The 21,116-nt window shown below is 40.6% G+C and overlaps 2 protein-coding genes across 3 annotated transcripts in view; both read left to right on the top strand.

Annotated features, from left to right (window-relative positions):
• The window catches only part of LOC144888129 (RNA-binding protein 12-like), a 131,157-nt gene extending 110,561 nt beyond the window's left edge, over positions 1-20,596 (top strand). For both annotated transcript variants that reach the window (XM_068128745.2, XM_068128744.2), the window contains exon 3: positions 14,379-20,596. In XM_068128745.2, the coding sequence (XP_067984846.1) occupies positions 14,379-17,179 (2,801 nt within the window). In that variant the 3' untranslated portion in view covers positions 17,180-20,596. The remainder of the gene's footprint in view (positions 1-14,378) is intronic.
• LOC137435185 (uncharacterized) overlaps positions 1-21,116 on the top strand; it is a 367,117-nt gene that overhangs the window by 269,276 nt on the left and 76,725 nt on the right. The gene's annotated exons all lie outside the window — the stretch shown is intronic.

Here is a 21,116-nt window from a genome sequence, read left to right on the forward strand (position 1 = left end):
GCTGCAGATGGAGGAAATGTTGAGTTGGATCTTGGAGACAGCGTGAAGCTGGAAGGTGTGAAAACATTTTGCTACCTCGGAGACATGCTGAATGGAGAAGGTGGATCAGACTCGGCAACGGTTGCTCGAATGAGATGTGCATGGAAGAAGTTTCGGGAACTGAGTGGCATGCTGATGATGAGGGGAGTGTCGTTGAAGCTGAAGGGAAAGGTGTATGCTGCATGTGTGAGAAGTGTTATGATTTATGGGAGCGAGGCATGGGTAATGAACGCAGAGCAGCAATGAAGGGTGGAAATGCGAATGGTTCGACGGATGTGCGGAGTATCGTTGAGAGAGAGAGGAAGACAAATGATGAATTGCGAAAGATGATGGGAATAGAGCCTGTGATTGATGCTGTGAAGAGGAACAGGTTGAGATGGTTTGGTGATGTGTTGAGGAAGGATAAAAGTGACTGGTTGAGAAGAGTGATGGAAATGAATGTAGAAGGAAGTAGAGGACGGGGAAGACTGAGAAAGACTTGGCTAAAGATGGTGGAAGAAGAAATGCGGACAAGGGGGTTAACAAGGAGAGATGCAGAAAATAGGGCAAAATGGAGAAGATTGTCATGGGGACCGCAAGGCTAACCCCCGCTCTAGTAGGGAAAATGGCCTTTAAAATGCATGTTGTTGTTGTATGAGAACCCATGGGGAGTTTGTTTCCCAGAACATGAAGGCCAGTGGGAGGGAGGTTTATTACTCGAGTTCGCCAAACTGGCATTCTTTTAGAGTCAGAGGTCAATAGACCTTCTTCCACATGGTTTTGGTTTAAACAAGCTGTTTTGCATGAAGAGGGCATTTAAAACATATATCCATGTCAGTCCTCTAGTAAAGTATTTAATAAATTGAGTATTTTACCCTAGATGCTTTGCAAATAATGCTTAAATGGTTATAGATCTTCTTTAAATTTAGAAACAAGAGAACAATCTAAATTGTAGTTTTTCTGCTCTCATATTGGCATTGTAATATTGATTAAATGTATTTACTATAATTCAGTTTGAAACAAAACTTTTTCAAAATACAAATAAAAACAAGAAAGAGCAATCATTAACATATTGTTACGAATCCGGGGGACGGCACTCCCGTTAGCAAGGAGGGGTTAATCCCCTTGTCCTGTTAAGCTGGCCGTCCGCCGGTCCTGGAAGTATGACGTCACTTCCGGTCAGTGGTGAGTAGGGTTGTAAGCCCAATCCGTCTTACTACCTAATTACCACCACCGGCCGTAAGCGAGGAGATACTCCCACCCGGGCCGCAGCGTGATTGGATTCGCCGAGCGAAGCGAGCTGCGACTCGGGCCGTTAACAAAGGACTAAACCCGACTCCGAGCGTTGGCCGAATCGTGCCACAGGTACTCAATTGCGAAGGGACTAAAGCGATCGGGGGAAGAAGAAACCAAAGTAAAGGAAGAACAGATATTTATTAATTATGCACATGAAACCCGAAGAGGAAATGAAAGAAGGGCATTTACAAGGAGAGGAAGAAGCAGATACACAGGGCAGCCTTAAAACAGTTTTATATTACCATACACCCCAGCAGAACAAACAGACTCACACGAATAGGGAATGGCAGGAAGGAATGGCTGGAAGGGGGAGAAGGTCCAAGCAGATGGCAGGCAGGAAGGTCCGGGCAGATGCACAGCGTCGAGGTCCGCTCCAGTCCACGCCCCGGGCTTGAGGCAAAACCCGGCGGCAGCTGCACGTATCGGTTTCACGCGGTCGGACAATGCGTATATACTGCGGTATTGTCGTCGTCAACGGACCCACTCTCCTGCCTTACGATTCGTCGTGTTCTCATCTGGTACCTCGTACTTTGGACCTTCGCACTCATCTGGTCAAGCAGTCCCTCGCAGCCGCTTTTATTGGGCGTTCCTGTGTCCAGCCGCCGGCTCCCAGGACACGCCCACCGGTCGGCTCACCTCGGCCCTGGTTGGCCGGCGAGGGCTCGCTGGCTCCACCTCCTGAGGAGACATTGACAGGCCACGCCTCGTTCCTGGCGCTCGAACCCTCTCCTCCCCTTTTTCCTCCAGATTGCCGCGTGCGTAATGGCGGCTTGGGGCCAGCAAACAAACCAAGACAAGGGGCAGCGAACGCTGCCCTACTGCTACTGCACTTTGAAGAGAGGGAGATGATTGGGGATAATTGAAGGGGCCTATCTTATTTGATTAATGCAACGTAGATTCAACTATTGGGAACAGAGCCTTAACTAAAACACATAATAATGAGATAACTATAGAGAGGTCCTATGGTGCTCTACGTGTTGTACATGGACTAACTAGGGTGCGATCTTTAATATTAGCCAAATAATGAGGATATTTACAGGGGATTATTTATAAGGGAACATTTACTAAAATTTACAAAGTGAAGGTTCTAAAAACCATAACAATATTTTATTCCCCATGGAGAGTTCTTTACAATGAGCGGTCTCAATTTTTTCTGTGAAGCGTTTTCAGGGATATAGAAGTGCAAATTTTTCGGTTTTTTCAAGATGGTGCCTGTACCACGTGACTTAAATGTCATAATTATGGTTTGAAAATTTCTACAGGAGTAGGTGCACCTCTGGTGAAAATTTCCTGTCATGCAGACCAACGATTGTAGAGAAAATCATTTATTCTGTGCGGACAAACAGACAAACGGACTCAAATGCAATACCCTCTCCTCTGGCGAGGGTAACAAGTGTTGATTGCCTGCTTTTCCTTGAAAGAATATTGAAGGAATATATATTTTTAAATCTCCCTATAAATATAATAATCTCATTGTAATGTCATGAGGAATGTTCAAGTCTTCATTGTTGCTGCAGATTCCACTTGCCATCGTTATTCAACACAGCCTCAACTGTTTTGTCGGATGGTCTGTCCAACAATATTTTTCGAAATACATAGCTGATGATTCACTGGGCACCAAAAATATTACCCATATTGTGCTGTATTCAATGATCTAGCGTGGATCGGCTGGCCACGCTTGCCTTGCCAAACTTCTCTGCAGAGGCATGTGCTTGTTTTAACTGAGGATAATGATCTGACTGAACTTGAGTTGCTGTCTTGTCATGATTTACACCAATCATAATACAAACATTTTTTTGTGCAAATTTATTTGTAATATTGGTGATATTATTTATTCATAACTTATTTGTAATCCAAAAACTTCCAAGTGATGTTAATCTCTAAATTGTCAAGGGTCCAAGCTGGTCTAATGGGTCTAAACGTCTAACAGCTCTTTGGTGTCTTTGTTGTCTTTAATGCTCTTTGGGGTCTTTGTGTCTTTTGGCTGTTTTGGGATCTTTAGGGTCCTCTGGGTCTTTAGGGTATTTTGTGTCTTTTGGGTCTTCGAAGTTGTTAAGGGTATTTGGAGTATTTTGGGTCCTTGAGACTTTTGGGTCTCCAGGGTCTTTTGTGTCTTCAGGGTGTTTTGGGTTTTTGAGGTATTTTGGGTCGTTATGATATTTTGGGTCTTCTGGGAGTAGTTTGAAATATGAAAGGGGGGGGGGGGGTGGCTGAGACAAGAACCTCTCCACAGGACCACTCGTTCCACTCTTACGCTCATTCCACTCGTTTTCGCTCGCTCCCCTGCTCGGTCTTTTCTCAAAACCCCCCTTTTCATACTACTTTTGTGGGGAGGCGAGGGGGGTGAAGTGTGGGAGGGTAAGGGAAAAGAGAGGGGTTGATTATTACAGATGGTCTTTCACATTATTCACACCATTCATATTTTCATTATACTCGAGCAGCGAATGAACGAATATTTGTTGTTCTATTTTAGGGAATAACTTGATTTTATTTTGGCTTCCGTCACCGTCAATTACATTAACTTGGTTCTTGGTTTAAATATCGTTCCTGAGCAGAGATGAAATTATTAACCTCTCAATGTTCTGCTCTGAGCCCCTCTCAAGCCACATATTATTTTTACATTATGTTTTCCATTTAAATACCAAAGCTTTGATTTTATCAAGTCTTTGGTTTGGTTATTGCTTGGTTCTATCACTTATATAGCAGTAAAACCCCATTAAAAAAATTAATTCTTATTTATTTCTTCACACTTATACTTATCTTTTAAATATACATATACTCTTCATAAATAACCTTTATATATACTAGGGCATGCCCGTACGTGGGTGCCCGTTCCTTGCCAAAAAAAAAAAAAAACGCTACCCGTACGCTCTACCCCGCCCGTACGCCCGTAAACAAAAAAAACAACGCTCTTCGCTTCCGCCCTTCGCTCTGACTGAATTGGGAGAAATAATGCGCATAAGAAATCGAGAAATTATTATTTTCTCCGGAAGAAATCGAATTACGAACCGTAATGGCGCACGCGCTCGGCTCGGCTCGCAACAACGCGTTCTGTGATTGGCTGCCGGAAGTGAAGTCTTCACTGTCCGGAAGGTCGCAAATCGCAGTTACGATGAATCGCAAATTAGTTTTAATTAGTTTTAAAACATAGTTTAACGCCAACATAGTTTGCCAACGTGAAATAAATGAATACGCTCTCAAATGTGCCGTCCGAGGCAGAGTCTGTTCGCCACGTTCGGCACACGTGATAGCTCGCTGCTCTCTGATTGGTTGAATCGTTTTTTGGACATAGCTCGGTAACTACTTGTCCGATTAATTTCAAACCTTGAAAAGGCACATCCTCGGGTCCCCAGCAATATACCTGGCAAGTTGCAAGTATATCGGACCCGTGGTTGTCGAGAAACAGCGGTCACAGACAAACAAACACACACACAGACATACACACATACACACACACACACACACACACACACACACACACACACACACACACACACACACACACACACACACACACACACACACACACACAGAGATTAGTGGAATTATAGATAGATATAGCCTGGTGTTGGCTTAGCGGTTAGGGTGCCGGCTTGGGATCTTAGCAATCCTGGGTTTGAATCCCGGTCGATCGCTGAATTAACGCCAGGGGGGTTGACTCAGCCTGTCATCCTTCCGAGGTCGGCAAATTGAGTACCAGCTTGCTGGGATGAATGATCATGGTGTGTACCCCGGTTTAGAATAGGTACACCGTATCCCTGCGCATCGTAAGAGCGTGACCAAGGGTTGGCGTCAGGAAGGGCATCCGGCCATAAAAACATTGCCTCAAACAGGGAACCATGATTGTCATGGGGCCCGCAAGGCTAACCCCTGCTCTAGCGGGGAAAATGGCCTTAAAACGATCATTCATTCATTCATTCATTCATTCTTTATATATATCGATAAGGGAGGCTGTCAATTCCATTTTCTAAAATAAACCTCATCATCAAAAGCCCCAAATGCCTTCTTATTTAGCTCCTCTGTATGTAATTGATGTTTCTAACTTTTTATTGTATTCACTTTTCGATACTCTTCTTTCTTAGAGGTTAAACAGTTGTAATAATGTTAAAAGTTTATTGTTTCTTTGATTACATTTTTCTTTACTCCCTTTAACTTTTTATTACTCTTTTTAACATTATTATCAATATATTTATAAGCATAAGCCTTTGCTCTCAATCCCACAAATTCACTTATCTTTCCACCCAATCCATCTTTAAACTTCCCAATAACCTTTTTCTTTTTTGTAGAGAATAGTCTATTGTCTGATTTATAATTGCTTGTATCATAAGTATCAACATCCTGAGACATATCCTCATAAATATCTTCAGTATTGATTTTCAAAATAAAACTATCTGTATCCATATAAAGTAGATTAACATCATTTTGATATTTCTTCCTTAAGTTATTTTAAAAGTAATCATCCATTAACAACCTTGACAAGTCAATAATTGATGTTCCTATATAAATAGGTTTATCCATTTCAATTCTCTCTTTATTAATATGAATAGAACAAAAGTTCTCTGAAAACACCTCTACTCTTTGAAAACTTGGTTTATTAATTAATTTGGATACTTGTTTCCAAGATGTAGCAAAGCTTTTTTTGTCTATTCCTCACATTTTCCAGTCTTTCCAAATGCAGCATTATGCATTGATTTATAAAAGTTCTCAAAATCTGTTTTTGCTTCTGTTCTCCTTTTGGTTCACGAGTTATCAAGTGACCACTATATTCGGTGTGTGTGTGTGTGTGTGTGTGTGTGTGTGTGTGTGTGTGTGTGTGTGTGTGTGTGTGTGTGTGTGTGTGTGTGTGTGTGTGTGTGTGTGTGTGTGTGTGTGTGTGTGTGTGTGTGTGTGTGTGTGTGTGTGTGTGTGTGTGTGTGTGTGTGTGTCCGTCCGCAGCATAACTACCCGATGATATCATCCGATCTTGATGAAACTTGGGTGGGAGGTTAATATCATGATCTAGGTGTGTCCTGCCGAGAGTGGGCGTATTGCGCCCATTGTGGGCGGAGCCACGCCCAAAAAAGATGTATTTTTAGGGGGTAATCGAGTTCAAGCTACATCTTCTCCGAGGGGTTTGGTGGAATCTGACAGGGGTTTCGGTATTTGGTTAGGCCAATGTCATGTGTCTAGCCCCACGGAGCTCGATTTGTTTTCATTATTATTATTATTATTTTATTTTTTTTTAATTTATTTTTTTTCATTTCATTTTTCGCCGTATTTTCGGTATTGTGTAGCTAACTAACCTCATAACTGATTATGCATTATTTTCTATCTAATTTCAAGGTCAGTAACCTTCGTTTTGACATTTCCGGGTCTGGCCTGTCCGGGCCTGTTTCGGTTGCAGTCCGTCCTTCGTCATTGAATATCGCTCGCTCGTGAACCATCGTCGTCTCCTGACTTGTTTGTATTAAAATCAATCTAGATCTTTCAACTGTGACTTTGTATAAACTTTAACATTCTATGAATTTTCTTTCTTCTCAACCCAACAGATAAATATTGTTATGAATTTTGGGTAGGGGAATATATAGATTCAGGTAGATCTGCATTGGTAGGTGCTCCGATGTCATGAAGAAGAAGAACCATTTTGATGTACAGTAAGTCAGGGACCTGTTTCGGCGGTTTGTTGGATTAGGTGTATATTTGTGATCATACAAGGATGATCGTGTGGTGTGATAGGTAGTGTAGGGATTATACTAATTTCCCGTGTGTGCAACCTGTGGTCATCCATTTGTCCCGTATGGCAACGCACCATATACATTAGTTAGGCCCATTAGCGCACCACACTAACTAAATTCCCCCTCCGCCACAATAATAATACGACTCACAGGAAGCCAGTTTGGGGCACCGCCAATGGAGCCACAGCTAGCTACATCACGAACTTGCATGGCAACAGACATTGCACAGGCAGGCCGAGAGCCAAAACCAGAACGACTCGTGATTGGCCAGGGGAGGGGCGAGTAAGAAACAGGTCGTCGATTGGCAGAGTCGGGAAGGACTTGTGATTGGTCAGGGGAGGGGCAAGAAGCTTCCCTGTGATTGGTGGAAAGAAGGTGAAGGAAACGACAGACTGATTGGCCGGCAGGGATTGGTAGGGAGGACCGGTGACGTCAGACCACGGCCGATACAAGTTTAAGGAGACCGAGATTTTCTCGCTCCTTGTCTCGTTGCTGGATAGTCTCTCTCGCGTATTGCTCTGCCATCGACTCTCCCCTCTTTGTGTCAGACGTTGGCGAGCGCCGGTGTGTGGAATGTGACCTGTGGTTGTGAATCGAGGAGATATGGCATGTGGAGTGTTCGTAAAAAGGCAGAGCCCCAAGAACGAAGAGCCACGAACTCCGTGCCGCGTTCTTGAGGAGGGGCACGGTTGGGGAACGGGCTGCGCGCTCGTTCGCAGTTCCCGCAAACACCAGCGCCGCGTCCGGACTGCGTGCTCCAGTTTGGCGACGTTGACGAGGACACACACTGCAGATAAAGACAAGCTGCACCACAGAACACAGCGATTATTTATATTTATATATTCCTTCGTCCGTGTTGTAGAAGTCTGTGTGTGGGAACATTTCATTTTAGGGGTTTTAGATACGGGCGCGTTTTATTTTGTATCAGCATCCGTGGCAATAAAGCCTTGGTTTGTTTTTGTTCATTTAATTCGGGTTTTTGTGAGTTACTTTTTGCAGGGTGAAGACGCTTGTGCGCGCGGACCGTCAGATAAAGTTCCCGCTTCTTCTTCTTTTCTTTTTCCTACCGCGCAATAAGTGAAGTCCGTATTTGATTGTCGCCTTCATTAAAGCTTGTTTCCATCTGTGATTTCCCAGTCTTAACCGAGGGGAGTCATGCAATAATGTTGTCTTAAATTCCTTTGATTTAAAACATAATTCCCTCCATCATATAATGTAGTAAGTAATTTTTCTGTTGGTTTCTTGCTCAGAGTAAGAAATGATTGTTGAAAACCGCGAAACAATTCCTTTCTCTTATTTTCTTTATCAGGCGCATATGGCAGGTCTTTATGTTTGTTGTGGAGTTCTTTTGGATTTTTTTTTTTTTTTTTTTGTATACAAGATCGAGGCTCGTGAAAGAGCGAACATTAATCACACAGAAAGACAAACAGACACATAAAACAAATAACATCGGGAGCGGTAGACAAGATGGGGAGAGAGGGGGAAGGACACAAACACAACATTTGAGAGCAGGGACTGAGAGACATGGAGACATCGAGAGATCTGTGGGAGGGAGAGGGCTTTGGGGGGGAGGCATGTGAAGGGAGGGGGGTGGGTGGGAGAGGTATAAACATGTGGACACCGCCAGGGTTTCCAGGAAAGAAGTTGGAATTTCAAACAAGGTGTAATCAACCTCAAATACAAAAATTACAAAAGGGAATATTTGTAATATTTCAAATCAACCTCAAAATAATACCCAATTTCTGCTTCATCTAATAATTATTTTTGAGAAGGGATAACGATGTTTTTCAAACTTTTTTCATAATCTTTCTCTTTTACTCATTTAAGTTTTCCATAAGGTAAAGATTGAGACAGCCCATCCATACAAATTGTAAGCATCATAATACATCAAGTAAGAACTATCTTTTTTAACATAGTTAGGAAGATATTTGTTGTTTGCTCTGACATATCTCTAAGAACAGACTTAATATTCCACCTCTTTTCACCTTCTCAATCATCATAAGCATATCTATGTCACTGATTAATTCCAATTTTCGCGGTTGTTTTTTTTTTTTCTTTTTTGTTTGTTTGTCATTTTAACGTGGTACTCTAAGCCAATCCAAGAGTTGTGAAATAGTGAGCAGGGTCTAATCCATAGGCATTTTTATTATGACAGACAGTTCTAAAACTCTCAAATACATCAGCCAATAAAAGAACATCATTTTTAAGATACAAATTGTGATATTCCCTGAGGTTCTTTATTTTAAACTTCTTCCAAACATTTTGTGCTTGAGTATAATCTTTATCAGTTATATGACTTTTATTTAACTCATTATAGAAATTATCTTTAGGGGGAAGTTGTGTTTCTTGAAACCTCTCAAATGTGTTCATATCATAAGGATATATTCCCATTTGTAATAGGAGTTCAATCCCTTCTTGATTTGAGAAATGAGTTTGGAGAATTGAAAAGTTTTCAATATTTTATACCACGTCAGATAATGGACTTTCCATAAACTTGATTGTGTCAAGAAATCTATCTAGAAATCATCTCCCTAGTTTTGTCACAACATGTCCACAACCTTTTGAAAATCATGTATATCGTTTTTCACCCGATCTGTCAATGGTAAAGAATCACTTTACAATTAAATAATTCTCGTATCTGGATCCATATCCGGATCATAACCAAAATTGAATCGATTTGTCCTTGTCACACACCCAGCCTGTCCACCAAGTTTCATCTGAATATGACCATACCTTTTTGAGATATCGTACTATATATATATATCGGTTTTAGGCCTTATGTCAATGGTGAAGAATCACTTTTTAAAATTCTAGTCGCCAGATCTGGATCTTCACCAAAATCTAATCATTTCGTCCATGTCACATACCCAGCCTTTCCACCAACGTTTGTCCGAATCTGTCTACAACCTTTTGAGATATCCTGTTCACAAACAGACAGACCCTCAAACAGACAGGGGTGAACACATAACCTCCATAAATAGTAAATAGATGGCTAGTTTAAACATTCATTGTGAAATCTTGCAGTTAACCAAGACCCTTGTATGACTGAGTAAAGCACTTAAAGGACTTTCATAGAAGGTCATTTGAACTGAAATTCATAATAAGTGGATAAAGGTAGGCGGTTGGGAAAGGGAGGGGGTGGACTAAGGCTAAGAGTGATGTTTATAGAGAAGTACTTTGTCATCTTAAATATCCTATTATGATAGATTATTGCTAAATCCACAATGCGTTGTAAGAAGTTAATGACTGACAATATTATTTCTCTGCTTTGTACTTTTCTAAAAATCTTAAACTTTAAACTGAAAGATATGACCTTAATTTTCTTTTTCTTCTTCCTTATGTATTAGACCAAAATGATCAATTTGCCAAGTACTCACAAAGTGGAATTTTGACTCATCTTCCCTTCATAGGTCGATTGCATTTCCTTCCCTCCACATTATTTTTGTGTTCTCATAACCTTCTTCTCATTGACGTCTGAATTTTGTTTTGCAAATTATACCTACCCCCTTTTCTGATGTCTATAATATGTCTCTAATAGTAACCTTGACATGCATGGTAATTTATAAAGCTCTTGTTTTGGGATGGGGGGTGGGGGAGGAAGTATTTCATAATTGTGCCTTTAAAATGTTTTTTTTATTTTTAAGTTGAAGTGAAGATGATTATTATTACTATTAAAAAACCCCTTCCACTTATCCTTCGGCCACAATTATGTCATATGTTAGTGACTTCCTTTTGGAGTTAACTACTAGTAGTATAGTCAATATAGCGCCAAAATACCCCTACCCCAAAAAAATTGCAAAAAAGCGTTTTATGGTTATTTCTTGTACTTTAAGGCATAGTGAACAACATATTAAAAGTTGGACAGAAATGGAGCACGGGAAAGTAAAAATTTCTGACATTAAAAAATGGCCCAAATCTGCCCCCGTTTTCACTTGACACTATTAAGATGGAACATACCAGATTAAGACCACCACCACTTATTAATGATGATTGGGGTAATTACGTTATAATCTAATTGGACTTGTAAAAAGATTTTTTTAAATGTTAAAAACAAAAAGATTTTGATTGTTGCGTACCAGCATTTTAATGTTGAAGCTAAGGAAGCCTAAATGTCAAAAACCACGAAACCTATGAAGTTACCTTTTTGTATGATGTTTAATTATGATGTTAGCTGTCACATTACAGAGTTTGGAGGCAATTGCTAATCATTTATGTGAAATATAGCCAATTAAGCATTTAGTGGTGAATAAATATGCATTTCAACCGATGACATGTTTCCTAACTTTAATATTTTCCAGGATAGAAAATGAGCTCAAGCAAAGAAACCTGCCCCTTATGCCAAAGGGAATTGGATTGTGAGGAGACAGTGGTGGTTCGTGAGAAAGGAGCTATAGGTATCAACCATGCTAGCGTCGAAAGAGGTGTCGACATCAGAGTCGAAGCTGGAACTAGTATGCACAAAACATGCTGGATCAACCACATAAACAAAAAGGACATTGCTTTAAGCAAGAAAGATCGGACAGATTCTGCTCAATCAGTAAAAAGAAGTGCTCGTGTTTCCTTGGGGCCGTATGACAGCAAAACAGATTGCTTTTTCTGTGGAACCAAAGTCAAGAAGATAGACCCAAAACGAAGTCATGCAGAAACGGACAGTTTTAGCTATGTGAAGACAGACGCATTTGTTAAAACGATATTGGTTCATTGTAAAACACGGATGGACGAATGGGCCATTGCTGTTCAAAGCCGCATCGAATATTTTTGGGGCGATCTTCATGCAGCAGACTATGTTTACCACCAGTCATGTAACGTTAATTTTCGCACAATGCAGGAAATTCCGAAACAGTTCAGGTCAGTTGATTCTGCAAAAAGACGAAAAATTGGAAGACCAAAGGACTGTGATCAGGAAAAGGCATTTGAAAAGGTCTGCAGATTCCTCAATGAAAACGATGAAGAGCAGCTAACGATATCAGACCTTGTTGCTAAAATGGGAGAATACTTGACTGATTGCAAATCCGTGGCATATGGAAATCAGTACCTCAAGGAAAAGCTTTTAGAACGATATGGTGACTCTATATTTGTGGCTGAGGGCAAGGGTGTGAAAAATATTGTGACCTTTCGGGAAAAAACCCGCCAGATTCTTCGTGACTACTACAATTCACCTCGGGAAGATGACGAGGAAGCACAGAAACGAGCAATTCTACAAACTGCAGCAAAACTTATCAAAAGTGACATAAAAACAACAGTTGCGCCACTTGGGGATACATATTCAACTCGTGCAAAACTGAAACTTGCGCCTGCATTGGATTATGTCCCAGCAAGTTTGCGATTCTTGCTGCAGCATCTGTTCGTTGGGAAGGATACGTCCATAAAGGTTGCTGGTATTGGGCAAGCAGTTATTCAAGCAGTGCGTCCAAGGGCTGTAATTGCACCATTACAGCTTGGTCTCGCAGTGCAAATGCACCATTTGTATAGGTCACGGTTCTTGATAGATAGTCTTTCAACCTTGGGGTTTTCTTCATCTTACCCAGAAGTGCAAAGGTTTGAAGTGAATGCGGCTTGTTCACGTGCTTCGGATGTATTGGGAAGTGACATTAACATTCTCGATACGTCCTTGCTATTTACTGGAGACAATGTTGATCATAACATTATAACCTTGGATGGAAAGGGTACCTTCCATGGGATGGGCATGATAGCTGCCGTCACACCAGGGAAGCAAGCTAGTCAAATCATTTCTCCAGATGTACTTCTTCAGATGATTCACTGCAACTGTTCAGGAGGGTGCAAAACCCTAAGGTGTACCTGCAGAAAGCATGGGCTCGAATGCACCAGTGCATGTGGGCATTGCCAAGATGGCAATTGTGACAATATGACAAATGAACCAGTGACAGAAGAGGATGATGAACAAGACGGCATCTGAGAAGCCGTAATGTTGGATATTACACATTATGACATCGGTAGTGAGTAATACTAGAGTGTTCTCTTGATTAGGTCACTGATGACGTCATAGATGACGCCTTGACATCATTGCAAATGCGACATTCATTCCAGAAAGTACTGTTATTTGAAAAACATTGGTGAAAAGAACATTTGTTCAAACATCAGATTTGCAATTTGAATTTTTTTATGGTTATCAGTCAGACTTTTGACGTTTTTCTTCCGGTGGCCATTTTGTTTTTTGACGTCATTTTTGGAGACTTTCCCGTGCACAGAAATTGTACAACTTTTGATATGTTGTTCTCCACATCAAATACTACAAGAAAATGTCATAAAACGTTTTTATGCAATTATTTTGGGGTTATGTGGTATATTGACTCTGCTATAGTCAGGTTCACGATGTTAACAAATATAATTTCGTTCATAATTTTTGGAGATTAGCAAAACTATACATTTTTGGAATATTCAGAGCATGAGGAAATCCAAAAATTAATGTCGGCATTTGTGTAGACACCTTTGCGGAAATGACACTCAGGACAGTGATGAAGATAGTCAGGTTCACTATGTTAACAAATATAATTTCGTTCAAAATTTTGGGAGATTAGCAAACTTGTACATTTTTGGAATCATCAGAGCATGGAAAATCCGAAAATCAATGCTGGCATTTGCACAGACACCTGCATGGCCGCCATTTTGGATTTTCAAAATGGCCACCACAAAATACATATTTTGCGCTATCTCGGCTTCTAGTCAACCTAGAAACTTAATTAAATATGCTAATCCTATGTTTTCTGGGTGAAGTAATCCAATAAAGGCCTCGAAATAGTGCTCAGGATTATAGAAAAGCAACAAACAAAGGTAATTGAAAACCATTGTCTTTATATTTGTGATATAACTGTATTACATAATACATGATATTGCAAGTCCTTTGAAGTTATAGATATGGGTTTTATAAAAACAAGAAAGCAGCCTTGTTAGTATCAGATTGAACTATAAGTCCTATACACAGGATCTACTAGGTCTATACCGTTCAGGAATATGCTTTTACAGATCTTCATCACTGTCCTGAGTGTCATTTTCGCAAAGGTATCTACGCAAATGCCAACATTAATTTTTGGATTCCTCATGCTCTGAATATTCCAAAAATGTATAGTTTTGCTAATCTCCAAAAATTTTGAACGAAAAAACATTGTGAACCTGACTATACCATTTGTAGCATTTGGTTTGATATGATTTTTAATTTTTTTTTTTTCCTTTACTTTGTCCCCTTTCCAAGGTTTCATCACGACAGATATAAATGCTATTCACTTATTATCGCACACCTCATTCAAATTTCCTCTCCCCTTGTGTCCCTATCCCCCATCTGTGTTTGCTCACGTGTGCATGTGTTTTGGGTGCGCATGTGTACAATCCCAGCATCGACGGAGTGCTCTACCATGGCAGTGGTCATTCGCATGGAAGGACTGCCTGATGCAGCATGCCTGGGTGATATCTGCAATTTCTTTTCGGGTCTTGCTGTCCCAATTGGAGGAGTGCACATAATTGGAGGGAACCTCGGAGAGGCATACGTCACTTTTGAGAGCGATGTTGATGCCCATCTCGCTATGATGCGCACAGGAAACATGATAATGACATCGAGGATCCAGCTGCTGCTGAGCAGCAAGTCTGAAATGCTGAGTGCCATCCAATGGAGCCTATCAAGTACTGATGCATGTTCGTCAATGGCCGGAACAGCACGGAGTGATGAAAATGACGCAAAGGTGCTTCCAGACATTTCTTGTAATGCTCATCATTTTTCTGGCAAGCATCATTTGTCACTTGGACAATTGGGAGATTCAGGTAACTCTGGACCAATGTTTTTACCAAGAATCGATATCCCATCTTCCTCTCCACGGCCTATAACTCCACTGGGAACTCAAGAGCAGGTGCTCAGCTCACAGAGGATGCTGCCGCAGGAGCCCCAGCTGCAGGAGGTTTTCCCTCTGGGAACAGCACAGCATGGAGATCGGACACCAACTGGATCCAATGATCAGGACTTTAATGCAAGTTTTAACAGACCTCATCATCTTGCAGTGGATGATCTTGATTCTACTTCAACTGGATCGGCACGGTCAAAAAACCATGAAAGATTGGACTCATCTGGGAATAGAAGGATTTTGAATAATCTGAGAGAAAATGATGTGGAAGCTTCTGCTGATAATGTTGCCCTTGACCAGGGAAGTCTTGTAACAAGTATACAAAATGAGACTAATCTTGAAGAATTGTGTTCTACAATTAATTGTCCAGCTCCAGAGTTAAAAAGTACTAAATGCGATGAAGCTAGCAGTATGTCTAACCCACAGATTCTTAAAAAGTCTGCAAATTTAAACTTGGAGCTTTCCCTCGAATCAGGTATTCCAAAAGATTTGAAAGGAACAGAAACGGAGAAGCCTTGCATAGAGGGTGCATTTTCTGAGGCACCCACATTCCCTGTAGATTGTAACATGGTGGATAAAGATGTCCAGAAGAAACATCATGACCACATGGACAAAGACAGCACGTTACGAGAAAACTGTGTTCAGTATGATGTACTAAAACAGAAAGAATGTAACAGGAAGGAAGAAAACACAATTTCTGAGGCTATTAATCTCGATTATGGGAGAAATGAGTTGAGCGACAATGAGGAAAGCAGTCAAAGTTCAAAAAATGATGGCAAAAATTCAAATACATTAAAGGACTTGGAATTGTTGGATGAGCAAGAAACTAAATCAACTTGTGAAAGCTCCTTTTTGCCCATTGAAGTTGCAGATGATTTGTATGTTCAGGTCTGTGCACTCCCTTCAAATGTAGATGAAGATGAAGTTTATTTTTTATTTGATAAGTTGAAAGTAGATTGCGTGATTTTAAACAAGGATCGAACAGGGAAGTGTGTTGGATCAGCTTTTGTACGTTTTGCAACACCAAGTGATGCAATTGCTGGAATGCAGCAACATGGCAAGTGTATTAACCATCGTGGAGGGAGGTGCAAAGTAGAGGTGCATCCAGCAACTGAGAAGGATTGGAGCATTGCACTTCAGAATGCATCAGCTCACCTGCAGTCACTGTCTGTAAAACAGAATGAAGAAGACTCACAAAAGATGTCAGGTTACAAATTTTCCTCATCCCGTAACTCTTTTTTACATTCATCACGCCGCAGCTGTTCTCACAAGCATTCTGCACTTATTGACCTTTCTCAACTTCTCAACCGCTCTCACCGTCGTAACTGTTCTTCACTCCGCAAGCATTCTCCACTTATTGACCTTTCTCAACTTCTCAGCCGTTCTCGACGTCGCAACCGTTCTCCACTTTGCAACCGTTCTCCACTACGCAACCGTTCTCCATGTCGCAACCGTTCTCCACTTCGCAACCGTTCTCCACTTCGCAACCATTCTCCACTTCGCAACCGTACTCCACTTCGCGATCGTTCTCCACTTCGCGATCGTTCTCTACTTCGCGACCGTTCTCTACTTCGTGACCGTTCTCTACTTCGTGACCGTTCTCTACTTCGCGACCGTTCTCTACTTCGCGACCGTTCTCCACTTCGCGACCGTTCTCCACTTCGTGACCGTTCTCCACTTCGTGACCGTTCTCGATTTCTCGTCCATTCTACACTTCGTGACCGTTCCCCACTTCATGACCGTTCTACATTTCGCGACCATTCTCCATTTCACGAACGCTCTCCATTTCACGACCGTTCTCTATTTCTCGAACTTTCTCCATTTCGTGAACGTTCTCCTTTTCGCAAACTCTCTCCGTTTTGCAGACGTTCTCCGTTTCGTGAATGTCCTCCATTTCGCGAGCGTTCTCCATTTCACTACCATTCTCCACCTAAGTTTCAGTTTCGCCCTTCTTCACATTCACAAGATCTTTACTCAAAGGATTTGTATTTCACAGGAACAGATGTCCCATCCACTTCTGAAGGATCACAGTCATTCCCTGTTCATGTCACAGGTTTGCCCAGATCTGCTGACAGAGACATGTTGTTGATGTTATTTAACCCACTATTTGTGGCTGAGCCTGTACTTTTTGTGAAAAGCGGACCATCTGTTGAAGCATTTTTTGAGTGTGCCACACATTCGGATCTTAAAATTGCTCTTTCTCTCTCTGGGCAATGCTTTGGCAATCAGCAGATTTTTGTTCGTTACATTTCCCAGAGGATTTTGAGACAGCAGATGATAAAACATAGGTTCAACTTATAGGTAAACATAGGTAAAAAGTGTCTGCTGACACAAAATCTCCCAAAAAACGTCAGGAAGGAAGATTTTTTTTGCAGGGTATGGAGTTTCAGCAGTCAACATTGCACTACTGTCTTGTAATGGTAACAATGAAGCCTTGGTGGCATTCTTCTCTGAAGTAATGGTGTCACATGCGATACTTCACCAAGGCAAGCAAATAGCTAGTCGGGCGGTTAGACTGCTTCCAGTTAAAGGAAACAAACAAACAATATTTCTGTGACAAGCCTCAAGGAACATGCATGGATTCACATAGTTTTTCAAGAAGAGTACGTGGCCAATTCTTGCTGGAGATCCTCAGTTTAAACCAAACCCTACTGCTTCATTGTTCCAAATTCAACATCAACCCTCTATTCCCAGGCCCCACAGTAATGCCACATTCTTCTGTTATACCAAACTCGGCTCAACAAATTGTCCCTACGCAGATGATTGCAGGCCAGTCTCTGCGATTGCCATTTGCCTTTGGCTCACAGCCATCTTCTTTGTTGACAGATAAACCAGCACTACCCAAATCAATGCCGTTTAACCCAGACCTGTAAAAATTCACAAGGAAGGCACTGGAAGCAATTTGTCTAATTCTGCAAGGGAGAAGTTGCCCATTGTATCACTTGGAGATTTGAATTTGAGACAAATGATGAACCTGCCAAAAGGTATGGACAGGGGCAACAAGCCTGCATTGTTAGGAAAAAGCCAGGTTCTACTCCACCTCCTCTTACAGGGGTTGATGACGATTTGCAAGAGGTCCTCTTTGAGAAAAGGTTAAACAGAAATGCAGACTCCAGTATAATAACAGTAAAAAATAAGAATGTTGAAGCGAAAGAGGAGGGGACTTTCCCTCCAACTGTGAAATCTGATGAGGAACTGAAAATGCTGCAGTTGAAAGTGGAAAAGGTACTTGAAAAATTGGACAATGACAAAATTTTGGCACCTACCCAGAAAAGCACACATCAAGGTAATAATCCAGGCAACAAAGGTTTTGTGAAACCCAATGCTAAAAACCCAGACATTCTTAAGTTTGAGAGCATGCTCAAATAATTTAATGGAGAAAGCATTTTGGCAGTTTCTCAGATTTTACATTCAAATCCTATTAAGGCCAACTTTGGAAGTACAGGAAAAAAATTGAATAACCCAAGAAAAAAAAGAGGCCATCCAGGATGTCCCTGTAGCTTCTAGTTCTAAAATTAATATCTCTGATGAAAAAGGATACCAGAATTTTCAACTCCCATTGGGCCACAATTCTATGCCTGCGATGTCAAATTCAGGAGAAGCATTTATGGAATTGATGCCCCATGACCAAGCTTGTATACAAAAGGAGAAATTACAAGGAAAGGAGGATATAATGCCAAGGCAAGATTTTCAGGGAGCTCAAACAGATACTTTTTCAACAATTTCTAATCAGTTTCCTGATTATAATATAATGCTATCTATGACAGGAATTTGCCGTATCGGCCAACACGAGTTGAAATGGCAAACCTGCCTTTGAACGTAAATATTGAGGACATAATTACTTTCTTTGAAGCCTGTTATGTTACTTTAGATTCCATCCATCTTCAAAGAGAGGATCCTTTGCATCCCAAAAAATCACTTTGTGCCCTTGTGAATTTTGAAAGTGCAGAACAAGCTGTCTTGGCTGTCCGATTTCTCAACAAAAAGCCTATTGGAATTAGTGAAATCTTCCTCAAGTTCGTATAATACTTTTTCCTTCTCTTTGAAAGCAGCTCAATGCATCTTGTTGCTTTTGTTCTGATAATTTTGTTTTGATTAATCAGCTGGCCACTGCCAGGCCCTGTATTTCGTTTTCTTCACTGTGCTGGATTAAAGTGGACTTGCGATTTAAAGTGCTTTAAATCTTGCTAGGTTATGATTTGTGACTTGGTTGGTAATTTCCTCCTTTTTTGTTTCATATTTAATGTTGTTATAGTAAAGGCATGAGTAATCCACATGTTAAGATGAAGTGCCAGCCTTTAGTATTCAATGAGGAAAGCATTTTTGTGGTTTCTCAGATTTCACATTTGAATCCTATTAAGGGCAACTTTGGAAGCACAGAAAATTTATTGAATAACCCAAGAGGAAAAGACGCCACCCAGGATGTCTGGAGCTTCCAGTTATAAAATTCATATCTCTGATCAAAATCGTTAAGAAACGGCAGTCGAGCTGTTGGGAAGCAAAATATGGTTTGTCCAAAAAAAAAAATGGAGCAACTATGTTTTTGTACATAAATCTTGCCCTAATGGCAAAACGTAGTACGGCTGATCGGTGTACGATGGTTTTCCGTGCTAAACATTCAATTAGTTTGCATTTGAGGGGTGAATACAAGGGACTGTGTTTGAAATATTTCCTCAAATTCCCATGTGCATTAGGCAGGGAATAATGGAGCAAGTCCAAAAATGACATTCATTTCTCAAGGTAGGTTGTCACTTCCTAGGTTTTGTCATCCTTAGTTGGGGATTTATGTTGGGGTAAAAATAGTCATCGGGTTTGATAAACAAAAGGTAGAAGATTGAAGCTAAAATAAACAATGAAAAACAAGAGTAAAAAAAAGGCACGCATTTTCCAGTGCCACAAGTACATGACCTAAATGTTTTTATATTTAAAATATATTCACAACTGGCATTTGGTTTTAACACGAGATTATTTTTCCTCAACTAAGAGCTGAAGACTTGTGCTGAGCAGAAATGTGATGTTTTGCTTTTTATTGGGTTTTTACCCTCAAGCAGGTGTTCCTGTGTTTATTTTTTTTCACTTATTTACTTTGTCAATTCCATTCTTTGTTGTGTCAATATGTTTGTTTGAATGAACAATTTGTGAGTTTTTTTTTTTTCATGCCAATTTTCTGTTCCTATTATTTGGTTTCATGATAACGTTAGTCAGTGCATGTATAAATGACTTGTGATCCATTTATGTTTTATTCTTCCACATCTTTTGAATATATTTAACATTGTAAGAGACGATGCTTATTTTCCTTTTACTTTTGTTTTTTCCAACACCCTTTCACCATAATATGTTTATAATTTACTGATATATGGAAATAAAAAAGTGCATTTTGAATTAAGGAAATTTGTACATGAATATAAAGTGATCTATTTGTGATGATATTTACTTAATTGGCCACACATTGGAATATTGATTAAATGTATTAATTATAATTATGTTTGAAACTAAACTTTTGATGTTAAACATTTGACATTGAAATACGTTTATCTTACTTTAGTACAAGACAAAGCACGTGTTTTTGTTCTTTATATGCTTTGCCTTTAGATCATATGTTTGCTTTTTGCAGTCCAAAACAAAGGAAATTTGGACTGTTGGAAGTTTACGGAACGTTTGAGTTTTGCTTCTGAGTTGTATGTTTTTGCATAATGCAATTAAAAACAACAGTGTTGAGTCCCTGTTTTTCCTTAAAATAATGTTGAGGGGATGCTTTATTGATGTTCAACAGTGTCGATGCCCTTCCCCCTTTCGACTTTCCCCTCACCCTGCCCCTATCAGCTTCCTCCTAGCCCCATCCCTTCTCAGCTTCCCACTTGGTCCACCCACTCTCAGCTTCCCACTCTGCCTGCCCCCTTTCAGCTTTCCACTCGGCTCGCCCCCTTTCAGCTTCTGTCTCGCACCACATGCTCTCTGCTTCCCTCTTGCCCTGCCCACTCTCAGCACCTGCTCTAAAACTTGAAATATGTCTTTCAAACCTGATAAATGTCACACTCTCACTGTATCTCTCTGAAACGTCTGTCTTGGCGAACCCTCCAATCGACTTTCTTAACAACTATCTTGAGGACGTTTATTCACTCAAACTCTTGTGCCTTACTATCAGACATGTCTCTTGGGCAAACTATATTTCTACGTTGGCCTCAAAAGCTTATTTCCGATTGAGCATCCTCCATCATGCAAAGTCTCCTTCGTACAC

The sequence above is a fragment of the Myxine glutinosa genome, chromosome 9, assembly GCF_964187855.1.
Source record: "Myxine glutinosa chromosome 9, kmMyxGlut1.1, whole genome shotgun sequence".
NCBI classification, from domain to species: Eukaryota; Metazoa; Chordata; class Myxini; order Myxiniformes; family Myxinidae; genus Myxine; species Myxine glutinosa.